Source organism: Malania oleifera, chromosome 9, assembly GCF_029873635.1.
Source record: "Malania oleifera isolate guangnan ecotype guangnan chromosome 9, ASM2987363v1, whole genome shotgun sequence".
NCBI lineage: Eukaryota > Viridiplantae > Streptophyta > Magnoliopsida > Santalales > Ximeniaceae > Malania > Malania oleifera.
Window position 1 is genome coordinate 74897944 of NC_080425.1, and position 15509 is coordinate 74913452.

At 35.8% G+C, this 15509-nt stretch overlaps 1 protein-coding gene across 4 annotated transcripts in view; it reads right to left on the reverse strand.

Annotated features, from left to right (window-relative positions):
- Positions 1-15267, reverse strand: part of LOC131164824 (uncharacterized) — a 38301-nt gene extending 23034 nt beyond the window's left edge. For 2 of the 4 annotated variants that reach the window (XM_058122315.1, XM_058122314.1), the window contains exon 1: positions 14840-15258. In XM_058122315.1, coding sequence (XP_057978298.1) covers positions 14840-15082 — 243 coding nt within the window. In that variant the 5' untranslated portion in view covers positions 15083-15258. Of the gene's footprint in view, positions 1-14839 lie in introns of all 4 variants that reach the window. The other 2 variants (XM_058122316.1, XM_058122313.1) reach the window with 2 other exon arrangements.
- Positions 15268-15509: the final 242 nt, after the last annotated feature.

Here is a 15509-nt window from a genome sequence, read left to right on the forward strand (position 1 = left end):
CCCATTTCCCCATATTTAGCGTATTGGGCTCGGCCAAATGAGCTAAGCCCAATTTAATCCTAGCCAACCAAGCCCAATTGGGCCGAGCCTGATTAATTAGATTTAAAATGGGTAAATTTGAGCCCAAAATCAAACTCCAAAATACCATTGACCCGATTTGTTTGAGCCCAATAAACTGGACTTGATCCAGAGCCTAACCCAAGATGTTTAATTCAAAAGAAAAATAGGGGGGATTTTCTCAAGAAAATCCAAGTTGAAAAAAAAAAAAAAAACAAACAAACAAACAAATAAAGAATAAAGTTAGAGAACTCATCTTGATTTGAGCTCAATAACATCAAGGTTCTCTGTCCACGCTTTCCCTTTTCCTGGTTCAGATCTGCAAAACAAAATTATTGAATAAGGGTCGGAGAGAGAGAGAAAAGAGAAGAAAAAGGAAAGGAAAACAGAGAGATCAGAGAAAAAAAAGAGAAAAAAAATCGAAAGAAAAAAAAAGGGGAAAACAAAGTAAAGGAATCGAAAGAGAAAGAAAGACTGCGAGAGAAGAGAAAACAGAGAGATCTGAGAGAGAATAGGAATCGAAAGAGAGAGAGAGAGAGTATGCGTGAGAAAGAAAGGAAAAAGAAAGAAACAAAGGAGAGAGAGAGAGAGAGAGAGAGAGCTGCAAAGCGCAAAAAACAAATGAGAGAGGATAAAGAGAGAGAAGAGAAGAGGATAAAGAGAAAAAAGAAACAAGAGGAAAAGAAAAATGAGAGAGAAAAAAAAAGCTTTTATATAGGATTCGTGGAACACGTGTCACCGTCCACATGGTGACACGTAGTAACGTGGCGCAATTCTGGCCGTTTGATCTATGTTTTCTATGGACTATCAGATTGCTGCCACATCAGCAATCCATGTCAGACTTTCACAACCGCTCAAAGTCAACCACGTCACCTAGCTACAGAAAATAGAAAAACGAAAAAAAAAAAAAAGGGAACGTGAAGATTCACCACGAGGAGGGTGAAGTCATGCTAACGTCTCCCTGCTACAGTGAATTTTATAAAAAAAAAATTTAAACTGAGCCACGTGTCACCACTGTGGATGGACGAGTGGCCCACTAAGCCCAACCGATTGAGCCCGATTCAGATTGATTGAACCCGATCTGATTCTCTGAACCATTGGTTTTTAAAAAATTTTATTTTTAAAATTTTTTAATTGATTTTCAATTTTTTTTAAAATAGGAAAAATAATAATAATAAATCAGGGAAAAATCAAGAAAATTCAAGAAAAGTATTTTAAAAATCAAGAAAAAATAAATAAAAATTATTTGAGTTATTTTGACTCAACTAAAAAAATGAAAAATAAAAATACCAAAACAAATGAGGAAAAGTTTTTAAAAATCCCAAAAAATTTTAGAAAAATGTTGGAAAACTTAAGAAAATTTCTATAAAATTTTGGAAAAATCTGGGAACGTTTTAAAGACCCATTTTTGCTCAAATTTGGATTTTATGTGTGTGTGTGTGTGTGAGTCCCAATGATTTAACAAAGGGTAAAGAGGTATTTTAGACCTCACCTATATTAAGTCTGAGGGGGATTTATCTAATAAGACCCCCTCCTTTGGAGGTCTTATTAGACATTCCTAAATCGCACTGTAGTTTTCATTTTCTTTTTAAATTTTTATTTATTTATTTATTGGTTTGTTTTAAAGGAGTTAATTAAAGACCATTTATATTCAATTTAGGGATAATTCATGATTAGGTACCATTCATAAAACAGATGTGTAGGGGGTGCCAATACTTTCCCTTGCATAACTGAACTCCCGATACCAACTCTAGTAAAAATAGACCGAGACTACTAGTTCCTTGGCCTAAGATTAGTCTAAAAGACCAATCAACAAGTAATAATTAGGTGAACTAACAGCACCTAGGAAAATAACAGGTTAGTGGCGACCATAGTAGTTAGAGGCGCGAGGCGAGCCGAGGCGCAAAGGGTCTTTGAAGCCGAGGAGCGAGGCGAAGGCGCGCGCCTCATGAAGGTGAGGCGCACAATTATTAAAATGGTGTAAAATGTCTATTTGGGGTAATTGATATATGAACATATGAATATCTAGTAATATTAGAATTTAAAATGCCAAAACATTCAATTACAAAATTGAAAATTTAATAAAATTGCTAGTACGAAGCCCAAAAGCATCAACAATTCAACATAGTTCAACATCAAAAAAAAAGAGTACAAATCAAAAAATAGTAGCTAAATTTCAATAAAAAGAATAAATATTATGTATTAGTTATAATTTATAAACTCACATTAATTAAACTAAATATTAAAAATTTAAAAATAGAAGCTAAATTTCAGTAAAAAGAATAAATATTATGTATCAGTTATAATTTATAAACTTGTTTTATTAAACTAAATATTTAATTAGTAATTACATATAAAGAAGAAGAAGAAAAAGAGTAGCCAAATTTCAATAAAAAGAATAAATATTATGCATTAGCTATAATTTATAAACTTACATTAATTAAACTAAATATTACAAATTAAAAAACAGTAGCTAAATTTCAGTAAAATAAATAAATATTATGTATTAGTTATAATTTATAAGCTTAGATTAATTAAAGAAAAGAAAAAGAGAAGCAGCACACAGCAGTCAGCAGCACGCAGCACGCACAAGCAGGCAGCAGGAAGAAGAAGAAGAAGAAGAAGAAAAAGAGAAGCAGCATGTAGCACGCAACAAGCGGGCAGCAGGAAGAAGAAGAAAACGAAGAAGAAGAAGAGAACTCGCGAGGGCTCCTGTTGGTTCGAAAAGAAGTCGCGAAGGGTCGTGCTTCTTCAAAATGTCGAAGACAAACTCACAATCCTGGTTCGAAGGCTCGCAGACGAGCTCACGTTGCTGATTCAAAGGATCGCAAAGGCTCCTGCTGGTTTGAATGTGCAAGACGAACTCATGAAGGGCTTCGAAGGGCCGAGAGGGGCCAGGGCTATGTTCGTTCGAGTCGAATGAGGGCTACGGGTCTGGCTGTGACTATTTCTCTCCTTTAAATGACTGAAATTCACAAGGCGCGACTCACTGCGCCTGTCGCCCCAGTGCGCCTCGTCTCGCCTAGCGTCGCCTCTTGCAGGTCGCCTCGCCTCACCTGGTTTGAGGCGCAAGCCTCTTCGCTTCACTGCGCCTTGCGCCTAGGCGCGCCTCAGACGCGCTTTTAACTACTATGGTGGCGACTCGATCAAATTTTCAATATTATTATTCCTTGCCATTCCAGACCCTTCTTCGAGACTCAGCGACAGTTATGATTTCTTGTCACCCTCTTATTACTATTTTGTTAGTACTCTATTTCTATTGCTCTTCCAAGATCTATTTCTGAAGCCCTATCCGATTTGGAGGACGGCAATGGTTGAAGAGATGCATACACTACATGATAATGATACTTGGGATTTAGTACCTCTTCCTCCTAATAAGTCTATGGTTGGTTGTTGCTAGGTGTACAATGTGAAAGTCAATCCTAATGATTCTATGGCTCGTTTCAAGGCCCACCTTGTTGCTAAGGGGTATACTCGGGTGTATGGTTTGGGTTATTTAGACACATTCTCCCCGATTGCTAAACTTGCCTCTGTGTGTTTGTTGATTTCTTTAGGAACCACTTGTCATTGGCCTCTACATCAGTTAGATGTAAAGAATGTTTTCCTACATGGTGATCTTCAAGAGGAGGTATATATGGAGCAACCCCTTGGACTTGTTGCTTAGGAGGAGTCAAGCTTAGTATGTCGGCTCAAGAAGTCATTGCATGGATTAAAACAATCTCCAAGAGCATGATTTGGCCTTTTAATGCTCTAGTACTTGAGTTTGGCCTTCATAAGTGTGCAGTAGATCACCCTGTATTTTATCATCATACTCCATCGGACAGTATTTTGCTTATTGTATATGTTGATGACATTGTGATCACTGGTGATGATGATCATGGCATCCAAAACCTAAAGCTTTTTCTACAGAGTAAGTTTCAGACCAAAAACTTGGGACCATTGAAATACATCTTGGGTATAGAAGTATCAAGATCTCATACGAGAACTATCTTATCGCAGAGGAAGTATGCTCTTGATCTTTTATATGAGACGGGGTTGTTGGGATCCAAACCTGTTGATACACCCATGGATCCCAATAATAAGTTAATGCTAGATATGGGTGATTTGCTGCCTAACCTAGATCGATACCAAAGAATTGTTGGAAATTTGAATTATCTCGCAATCACTCGACCAAATATATCCTTCGCAACAAGGGTTGTGAGTCAATTTCTCGATTCCCTAAGAATAAGTCACTAGGATGCAGTAATTCGCATTTTAAGATATCTCAAAGGTGCACTAGGGAGACGTTTCTTATATAAGGATTGGGGTCATACATTATATTCAAGGATATACATATGCAGATTGGGCTGGATCACCTTCCGATCGAAGATCCACAAGTATCTTTGTCGGTGGTAATTTGGTGTCTTGAAAAAGTACGAAACAAATTGTGGTTGCCAAGTCGAGTGCTAAGTCAAAGTATAGGGCTATGGTGCACACAACATGTGAACTTGTTTGGCTGAAGAACATGTTAAAAGAACTAGGTTTTCCACATTCTCAGCCTATGGAGTTGATGTATGATAATCGAGATGCTATTCATATTGCCTCCAACCCTGTCTTCCATGAGCAGACAAAGCACATTGAAGTTGACTGCCACTTTATTTGAGAAAAACTTGTACAGAAGCTCATTCCAACCACTCATGTGAAGTCTGAGTTTCAGCTTGCTGATTTTTTCACTAAAGCCTTAGGAGGTGCTCATGTGAAATTCATTTGTAACAAGCTAAAAGCATATGATATATATGCTCTAGCTTGAGGGGGAGTGCTAATGGTTATTTAGTCTTTTAGCATTATTATTATTTTGTATTAAGAGTTTTGTTAGTAATAAGCATAGTCTTAAATTTAAACGAAATTGTCGAAATTTCCGTTGAAATTTCCAATTTCCGTCACCCTCAAAATTGAAATGGCATTCGATTTCCGTCTTGCATAATTTCCGTCGAAATCTCAATGAATCATCCGAAATTTATCAAAATCTCAAAATTTTAGCAAAACTTGCCAAAATTTTAACTAAACAATAAAATTTCCTTAGAATTCAAATGAGAAATTTAGGAGTGAAGTGAAATTCTATCTTTATTTGTTTCATTTATTTTGTCGGAACAAAAGATTATTACAAGTGCTTTTGAAATTATATGAAAAAATAAACTTACAGTAACATTTTATTTAACCATTCATGTCTAAATTATCATTATTTGTATAATAAATAATATTTAAATGATTTATGAATTTCATTTGTATTAACTGAATATGTTTAATGTACATTATCTTAAATATATTTGATACACATACTATTTTACAACTTTTCCACCTCATACAAAACATAGATGTATTTAATTTGTAATATATTAGTCCTAAAACTTATATTATTATGTTTGTTAACCATTTCTAAAGCTTCACAAAGAATTCCATGCTTTTTTACTGAATCCCATTACTTTTTCAAATCAAAATTGACATCGAAATCGAAATTTCCATCAAAATTTTCGTACTTTTGGAGCTTTGAAATTTGAGTCGAAATCGAAATTTAAGACCTTGGTAATAAGTGTGAGTTAGTAAGGGTGTTATGGTCATTCCTATTGTACTTACATATATTATAATAGAGGGAGAGACCTATCATTGAGTTTAGGTCTCCCATTTTACCCGATTACTCAACACCCACATTTATTGTTTGGTGTTTAAAAAAATATTGTATTCCCTGTAACGGGTGTTATTTATAATGTGTTTTTCTCTCCACATGCTGGAGAGTATTAAAGTTTGATATACATTGTTGGCCATCAACCTAATAGCTTAAACTTTTACATAAAGTGGTAATCTTACATAAACAAATCAAAACAAAAAACTTAAAATTTGTTCCCAAATGATTAACTTTGAAAGGCCATAACTTTGGCTACAAAACTCCATTTGGGACGATCTACCTATCAACGGAAAGCTCTCAACGAGACAAACGCGCCTACGAACAAGCTATCGCTCGTTCAATTTTCTGGGCCCAAAAAAGGTCGTCTAAAGCCTACAATCATTAACACATCTTTGGCCATGTCATGATATCTTAAAAAAAAAACCTATTCTAAATTCTGATTAGACTATGACGCTGTAATGTGCAACAACATGAACAGTTGTGAGGCTAATCACATCCCAGACAAAGCTACAACAATTATATACTAAATTTAACAATCAGCATTTGATATATGCATGCACTCCACCTGTGTAGCACTAATTGTCCCAAATCTCTTTAAAACCAACTAGTCCCAAACCCGACTAAAGGAGTAGGATTGCATTAGGTAACTGACAGCCAACATAAAGTGTCAGCTCTTTATGATATGAATCCTTACCAAATATTCACTAAACCATCCCCTACAAGTAGTGCATTTCAGTCATACCACCCGGGTGTAACAAGAAATGGGCAAGGGTGGGCTTTGTCCAAATCATTCTAGACGAGAGAGGGTTAAGAAGTTAGTATAGGAAGCTAGGGTCAAATTAGCAAAACTTGGAATATAGGGACACTTACAAGTAAAGCATGCAGATAGTTGACACAATGATTAGAAGAAAAAATAACATAATCTGCCTTCAAGAGACTAAATTAGTAGGGGAGAAAGCTAGAGAAATTGAAAAATCAGGATTTAAATTTTGGTACATTGAAAAAGCCATAGTAAACAAAGACCTAAAAGAAAGTGTCTCATATGTTATAAGAGTAGTGGATATAGTCATAACTTTAAACCAAGAGACGATAAATGTCACTAATGCTCCCGAACTAGGCTTAGCAGAAAATATTAAAAGACAATTTCAAAAAGATATGGATAATATTATACAAGGGGTATCAGGATCTGAGAAACATTCATAGAAGCTAATTTGAATGAAGACATTGTAAAGGATAATAAAAGTTATGAGAAGATACATGGAGACCATGGATATAAAGATAAAAATGAGCATGGTGACATGATTTTAGACTTTTGCCAAGACATACGATTTTGTTATAATGAATACATGCTTTAAGAAGAGAAACACTTAATAACCTTCAAAAGAGTGGACAAAATGAAAGCTAAATAGATTTTATCATGTAAGGATTGTAAAGTTATCCTAGGTGAGACTACACAGCGCAGAGTTTTAGTATTAGATATATATACTAAAAAATGGAGGAGAAAGAGTAACATAAATCAATGCAAGAAACTAGGTGATGGAATCTGAAGGGAGAAAATACAGTAAAATAAACATAAATTGATCGAAGAAGGTGACTAGACCACAGGGGATAAGATAGATGCAAATACTTCGTGGGGTAGGATGGTTACCTCTATTAACAAGATAGCAAATGAGGTTTTAGATGAATCTAGCGAAAGATTCTCAGCCACTAAAGATAGTTAGTGGCGGGATCAAGGCATCCAAAAAGCCGTAAAGATAAAGAAATTTAGAATAAATCATGGCAAAATTGTAGAAACATAAAAACACTAAAAAGTTAAAAGAGGCAAGAAAATATGCACAAAAAAAAAGGCCATTAGTGAAGGCATGAAGCTAAACATAGGAAAAAAATTTTCAAAAAAAAATAAGGGCAGCCAGGTGCACAAAGCTAAACATGGAGCTTATGATAATTTATATGCAAGACTAGATACAAAAGAAAGTGCAAGGATTTAAGTAATGTAAATTGTATAAGGAATGATGATGATAATGTCTTGGTTAAAGAAAGAAGACAGAAAGAAGAGGTGGTGAAGCTACTTTAATAAGTTGTTTAATTAAAACCAAGTTGAATCTCCCTTTGCGAGAGAAGGATGGATTGTTAGTGTAGACGATTTGGAAGATATAATCGGAGGACATGTATGGTCAGGTTCCATTTGTATACTTGGTGGAATCTGGCGTATCTTAACCAAGCCCTTGCATGGGCTCGCCATGCAGTCTAGAGAGACTTACTTGTCTTATAGTTTAGGTGCTTTATTTGTCTTTGGTTTCACTGCTTGTTGCTTTGCCTGGTTCAATAATACTGCTTCTCCAAGTGAGTTTTATGGGCCCACTGGACCAGAAGCTTCTCAAGCTCAAGCATTTACTTTTCTCATTAAAGACCAGTGTCTTGGGGCTAACGTAGGATCCGCTCATGGACCTACTAGCTTAGGTAAATATCTAATGCATTCCCCGACTAGAGAAGTCATTTTTTAGGGGAGAAACTATGCATTTTTTGGGATCTACGGGCTCCTTGATTAGAACCTCTAAGGGATCCCAATGGTTTGGACTTGAGTAGACTGAAAAAAGACATACAACATTGGCAAGAATGAAAAATGAGGAAAAAAGCTAAAAATCTAAGAATTATTCGCAAAATTAGAGTCACTTAAGTTTAAATGGCTTTAAAAAAGATGAAAAGGTGGGAAATCTATAGGACTAGATAACATCCTAATTAAAGTTTGAAAATGTCTAGGGGATAACGGAAGTAGATAGTTAACTAATTTATTCAACGCTATAATTAAAACCAAGAAAATGTCAAACGAATGGAGGGAGGCACATTAATACCTATACACAAAAACAAAGGTGATATTCAAAACTATAGTAACTATCACAGAATTAAGCTTATGACTCGTACAATGAAGTTGTGGGAAGGGGTAATTGAACAAAAAAAAAAAGGTTGGAAGTATCAGAGAATCGATTTAGATTTATGCCTAGGAGATCGACTACAAAAGCTACTAATCTTTTAAAAAGATTAATGGAAAAATTTAGGGAAAATAGAAAGGATTTGCATATGGTTTTTCTTGACATAGAGAAAGCCTAATGATAGGGTACCTAGGGAAGTTTTGATTTTAGAAAAGAAAGGAGTATGCAATAGGTATACTGATGTCATTAAAGATATGTATGATAGAATAACAACTTGCATTAGTACTACAAGTGGAGAGATTTGCCAATCACAATATGTTTGCATCAAGGATCTACTTTAAGCCCTTATCTTTTTGCTTTAATGATTGATGAAGTCAATAGTGAGATACCATGTTGCATGTTGTTTGTAGATGATAGAGTTTTGATTGACAAAAGTTGGAGTGAAGTATAATCTAAGTTAGAGTTATGGAGAGAACCTTTAGAGTCTAGAGGTTTAAAGATAAGTGGAAATAAGATAATATGAAATCTAATTTCAACCATGATAGTAGAAATACTGAAGAAAATATTAAAATGTAGTGCTCAAAAGTTAATAGCACTAGTAGATTTCGATACATTGGATCTATTATGCAAGCGAGAGGAGAAATTGAAGAGGATGTAATACATAGAGTTAAAGCAACTTGGCTAAAATGGAGGAGTGCTTCATGAGTGTTGTGTGATCTAGAATACCATTAAAATTAAAAGAAAATGCTATAGAAGGACTATAGGACCAACCATGTTGTATGGATCAGAATGTTGGGCAACTAAGAAACAATAATTCCAAAAAAGTAAAAGTTTCAAAAATGCAAATGCTATGGTGGATGAGTAGTATAACATTAAGGGATAAATTAAGGAACGACCATATTTGCAATACGTATTTGGTTGCATGGCATTTGTTCACATACCAAGAGATGAAAGATTCAAGTTAGATGACAATTAAAAAGTCTACATAATGTGTCATCTTGGGTTATGCACATGAAGAATTTGGTTATAGACCCAAATCTAGTTAGTAAGAAAATTATAAGAAGCTGAGATGTTCTATTCTTTGAGAATTAAACCATAGAAGATCTTGAGAAAGTTGAGTAGCCAAAATTATGCAAAAAGGCATTGTTGACTTGAATATGATTCCTCCACCTACGATGAGTGATGAAAATGGGGGAGAGATGCAATAAGATCATAGTGATATTGTGATAGACACAATGATACTTCAGCCTATGATAGAATGAGTTGTAGTTTCTTGGATAAAGTCCTCACAAGAAAGGGTTTTGGTGAGTGTTGGCATCATTGGATTAGGGGTTGCTTGTCTAATGTGTAGTTCTCGGTGATTGTTAATAGTGAACCAAAATCCTTGTTTAGTGTTTCGAACGCCCTTAGAAAAAATGACCTATTATCCCCTTTTTATTGTCCTAGTAGCTGAAGTGTTGAGTAGGATGGTGGACAAGGCTATGGAGAGGGGGTCGTTAAAGGTCTAGAAGAAAAGAGGGAGTGGTGGTTTCCAATCTCCAATTTGCTGACGGTGCCATTTTTTTCTTGACAATCATAGCCCTTCCTTTAGGATAATTTTGGGTATTCTTCAAATTTTTGAGACCGTGTCTGGTCTTAAAATTAATATGGGGAAAAATGCTTTAACAACTCCTTAATGAGCCCATGAAGCATGTCAAGGGATGAGCTACTGAAGTGGGGTGTGGCATTCTAAATTGTCCATTGACTTATTTAGGGGCTCCCTTTGGGGAAAATCATAGAGCAATAGATTTTTAGAATACGGCGGTGGAGAGGGTGACGAAGAGATCAAAAGATTGGAAAAAGATTTTGACATTTTTGTTCTCTTTTGAGGGAAGAATAACCCTAATTAGGCTTTTATTTTTAGCATTCCATTATATTTCCAATTTTCTTTTAAGATTCCACTAGGGATTGCTCGCTATCTTAAGAGAATTACAAGAGAATTTTTGTGATCTAGTGTGGGGGGTCAGAGAGACCACTTAGTTAGCTGGGGTAAGGTTTGTATATAGAAAAAGGAGGAGGGTTGGGTCTAAAACATGGCTCTTTTAGCTAAATGGCTATGGCGCTTCCCTCTAGAAGAATCATCCCATTGACATAGAGTAACAAGAAGCAAGTTCGAATTGGATGAGAATAGGTGGGATAGCAATATCAATTGAAGATGTTCTTTGAGGATTCTGTGGAGGTCCATTGCTCATATTTATCCTTCTTTCATCCCTCACACTAAATATGAGGTGGGGAGGGGTTCTCATATTCGTTTTTCAGAAGACCCTTGGTTGGGTACGCATCCTTTTCCACTTCTTTCCCTTATCTCCTTCAATTGAGCTCTGAGCAAAATAGAGTCATATCATTCTTTTTTGGGGGATTTAAGTAGCTTATTGGTTTCCTAGGATCTCCATTTTAGGAGACCTCTTAACAACAATGAGATGGTAGATTTGTCTTCTTTGTTATCTTTATTGAATGGGAGTAATCTTTATTTAGGGAGGGATGTCCAGTCTTGGTCTTTAGATCAATCGGGAGTGTATTCTTGCAAATCTTTTCTTGAATTCTTGACTCACTCCAATTCTTTTTTCCCACTCTATCATATAATTTGGATGGCCAAAGCTCCCTCAAAAATTAAGGCTTTCACTAGGTTGGTTGTGCTTGATAAAATAAATACTAGCAACTTGCAACAAATCAAGATGCTCGACAGCTCCTCATCCTCTTTTGCACATTGAATTTTCTTGGAGGATTTGGAATAAGTTTTTTTGGTATTTCAGGAGAGAGTTGGTATGTTCTTTGGTGGGAGAATTTTTAACAATTTCTTTTTGCAAGCTTTGGAAGAAGGAAGGAAAGGGCAATTCTTTTTAAGGGGTTATGGTTGAAGCAAAATGCACAGACATTCACTAGGAAGAAATTAAATTGGGCGCTGGTTTGAGATAAACAATATTTGGCCTCACTGTTGTGTATTCGTTTGGGATTTTTCAAAGGAATTAGTTTCCAAAAGTAAGAAAGAGATTGGAGGAACCTATTGGCTTGTTGATGTTCTCTTTTTATTAATTTTTTGTTGTAGTTTTTTTCTGGATTTTTCCAAGCCTTTTTCGGGAGATGTTTCATTCTCCCTCATGTAAATCCTCTTCCTATTAATGAAATTTTCTTTTGCTATCCAAAAAAAAAAAATAATGATACTTTGGTTGATGATACAACATCCAAACAAGACGTCAAGCTAGCACCTTCTTAGCTATCTATAGAACCTCAATTAAGGAGATCTTCCAAATAGAGACAACCTTCCCAAAGATATTCTCCTCATGAGTCTTTGTTACTTATATCATGCAAGAGAGCCCAAACACTATCAACAAGCCATCTTACAAGAGCACAAAAAAGTGAGGGTGAAAGTCATGCAAGAAGAAGTGAAATACTTGCATGAGAATCACACCTTTGAGTTGGTGAAGTTGCCTAGGGGCAAGAGAGCACTTAAATGTAAATGAGTTTGCAAGTTTAAGGCGAAAGAGATTAGCTCACATCTAAGGTACAAATCTAGATAGGTTGTGAAAAGATTTAGGCAAAAGAAAGGAATTGACTATGATGAAATCTTCTCAATGGTGGTTAAGATGTATTTTATCCGGGTTGTTCTAAATTTGGCAGCAAGCATGAATTTAGAAATTGAGCAGCTTGATGTAAAGGGTCTAACGACTGCATTCCTTCATGGTTACTTAGATGAAACAATTTATAAGGAACAACTAAAGGGTAGGTTCAAAATAAAAGTTAAAGAACATCTTGAGTGATAATTGCTAAAAAGCTTATATGGCTCAAGCAAGCACCTCAACAATGATCTAAAAAGTTTGACTCTTTCATAGTGAACCATGAGCATGCCCGAACTACTGCATATCATTGTTTGTTTGTCAAGAAGTTCTCTAATGACAATTTTATTATTCTTTTGTTTTATATTGATGATATCTTGATTGTTGGCCATGAAACAAACAAAATTGACAAGTTGAAGAAAGAACTTCTTAAGTTTTTGCCATGACAGACTTTAGAGCAGCCAAACAAATCCTTGGTATGAGAATCACTCGTGATAGGATGAATTACAAGCTTTGGTAATCTCAAAAGAAATATGTTGAAAAGGTGTTGGAGAAATTCAACATGAACAAGGCAAAACCGATATGTTCTCCACTTGCACCCACTTTAAGCTTACTTTTATAGTCTCACATCAGATGTGTATTATGTAGATCTTGAGTTTATAAGGATTATTCAGTGTCCAACCATGTGAGGTGCCTTTTATAGGACAAAACCATAAGGCCGGTTAGCCAAAGCAAACAATACCTTAAAAAAGTTGGGTCAAAACCATTACATTTGGTATCAAAGCCATTATGGGGGTATCATCATGTGGGTAGATCTTATACAAAGGTGCGAATCACTCTAACGAGGGCGTCAAGGATCAGACTAGAGAGCATGTTACGGTCCCGCATCGAATGTGTACTGGGACGAGTTTGGGCTTCTAAGAATAGTTTGGGCTCCAAGTACGTGAGCTGGCTTTTATAGGACAAAATCGTGAGGCTAATGAACCAAAGTAGACAATACCTCACCGGAGTTGAGCCAAGATCATTACACTTAACAAGTAGTCTCCCACTAATGAATATATATATATATATATATATATATAAATGGATAAAGTGTCTTATAAATTTGCAGTTCATAGTCTACAATATGTTGTGGTTTGTAATAGGCCATATATTGCTCACGCGGTTGGTGTGGTTAGTTGTTTCTTTCTAATCCAAGTAAAGAGCATTGGGCTGCAATAAAATGCATTCTTAGGTATCTCATGTGAACCTCCAAGGTGTGTTTATGCTTTGGTGATGATAAGCCAATTTTGGATTGTTTTACAGGTGCAAACATGGGAATGGACAATAACACTAGGAAGTCCACTTCTAATATTTGATGACATTTTTCGGTAGGGCAGTATCATGCAATCTAGGTTGCAAAAACGTGTTGCTTTGTCTATAATTGAGGTTGAGTAAATTGCTATTGCATAAGCTTGTAATAAACTTCTATGGTTGAAAAATTTCCCCCATGAGTTGAGCTTAAAGCAAGAAAAAAATTGTACTTTATTGTGACAGTCATAGTGTCATCCATCTCAACAAGAACCCAACATTTCATTCAAGATTAAAGCTTATGGGTTTAAGGTATCATTGGATTCAAGTCTCAAGATGCTTTGGAGAGGAAGTTGTTACAGCTTAAGAAAATCCATACAAATGAAAATGAATCCAATATGATGATTAAATATTTACATATGAAAAACTTGAGAATTGCATAAAGGTAGTGGGCTTGGTGGAACCCCCCATAGATGGGCATGAAGGGGTGGGGGAGATTTGTTGGGTGGTGTCCCACCCATGTGGTCGGGCCCACTTCATCTTGCAACAAATATATAAAGAGAGAGAGAAAGGAAAAGAAAAGCCAAGCACTTGGTTAGTGGGATTGTATAGGAACTTGCCATGTAATTATCTTGGTAGTTCGCATTTTCTCTTGGATGAGAGAGTCAAACAGTCATTCTTGTGCTTCCAATTGGAAGTGGGTTTATGCTGGGAGCAAGAGAAGCGAAAAAAACCTTCACCACTTTTACATCTTTGAAGCCAAGATCAGATGGTCATTCGAAGCCTCATTCTGAGGAAATTTCAATATGTTGCTCCCGATGGCATGAAGATTACTTCTCTTAATCATTTTACATTCCCATCTGTTTGCTGCAAATACCACATTTTTCTTGGCGTTTTGTTGAAAACCCGCCTGAACATTTACGTTATACAAGAGTTTGTACACTCATGATCATCATCTTTCTTACTAATTGGCCATGGTGGAAGATTTGCCCAACTTGGGTTCATGATTTTTCCCTCCAATGTAAAATTTGCTTGCATCTCTTGTGAGTTAATTTGAGATTGTATGAATTGATTACTTAGAGAGCTATTGTTATTGCATTTGACTTGTGAGTAAATTATTTTTTTGGGCTTGTTAGAATTTGGCGTCACCCCAACACGAAGAACAGAATGTAGCTTCTTTTATACGTAAGATTCAAATTCCATTTCCATCACCATTTTTTCTCAGCAACCAAACAAGAATGAAACTCGATTCTTTCGTCATGCAACAAAATGGTACCCAGAAAGTTGAGGAGAGTGAGAAAACAGACCTCGGAGAGAGCCAAGCGGAGGGAGGCGAAGAGAGAAGTGAAGCTCTCGGCGATGGCGACAGAGTCCCTCTCAACGACTTCGAGAGCCTTAAAAATCTCCGCCTGATTGAACGAGGGTTTCGGCTCACCGCCATCGCGTTCCGCTTCTTCCTGAGCGTCGGAAGAGCTCGGGCAAGATGTGGACAGCGGCTGATCGAGGCCGAGTCCTGAAACTAGGGTTTCTGGGTTCGTCGAAGGATCCATAGAAGCTATCTTCTCTCCTTCTTCCACTTTCCCATTTCATTCCAGGCTCGATAATGATTTGCAATTTCATCTAGTAGCTAAGATTTGAAATTTTTATCTCTCTTTCCCCTTTTTCCCGGCCAACTGGCTACCGGTCAAAACACTGTCAAGTAGACTTTTGTTTTAAGATCTTCCTTGCTGATAACACTCATTTAATTTTATATTTATATATATATATATATATATATATATATATATATAACTTAAATTTGTGCTTTATTTTAGTTATAATTATAAAAAAATTATAAAAATAGATAGGCCAATATAATTATTTAAATTTTTTATAAAATTAATTAATAATTTATTCTTAAAAAATACTTTTACATTAAAATTAAAAGTATACTCAACGCAAATATTGAAGTCTTCGCCTGTATTATAAGGTTGTACC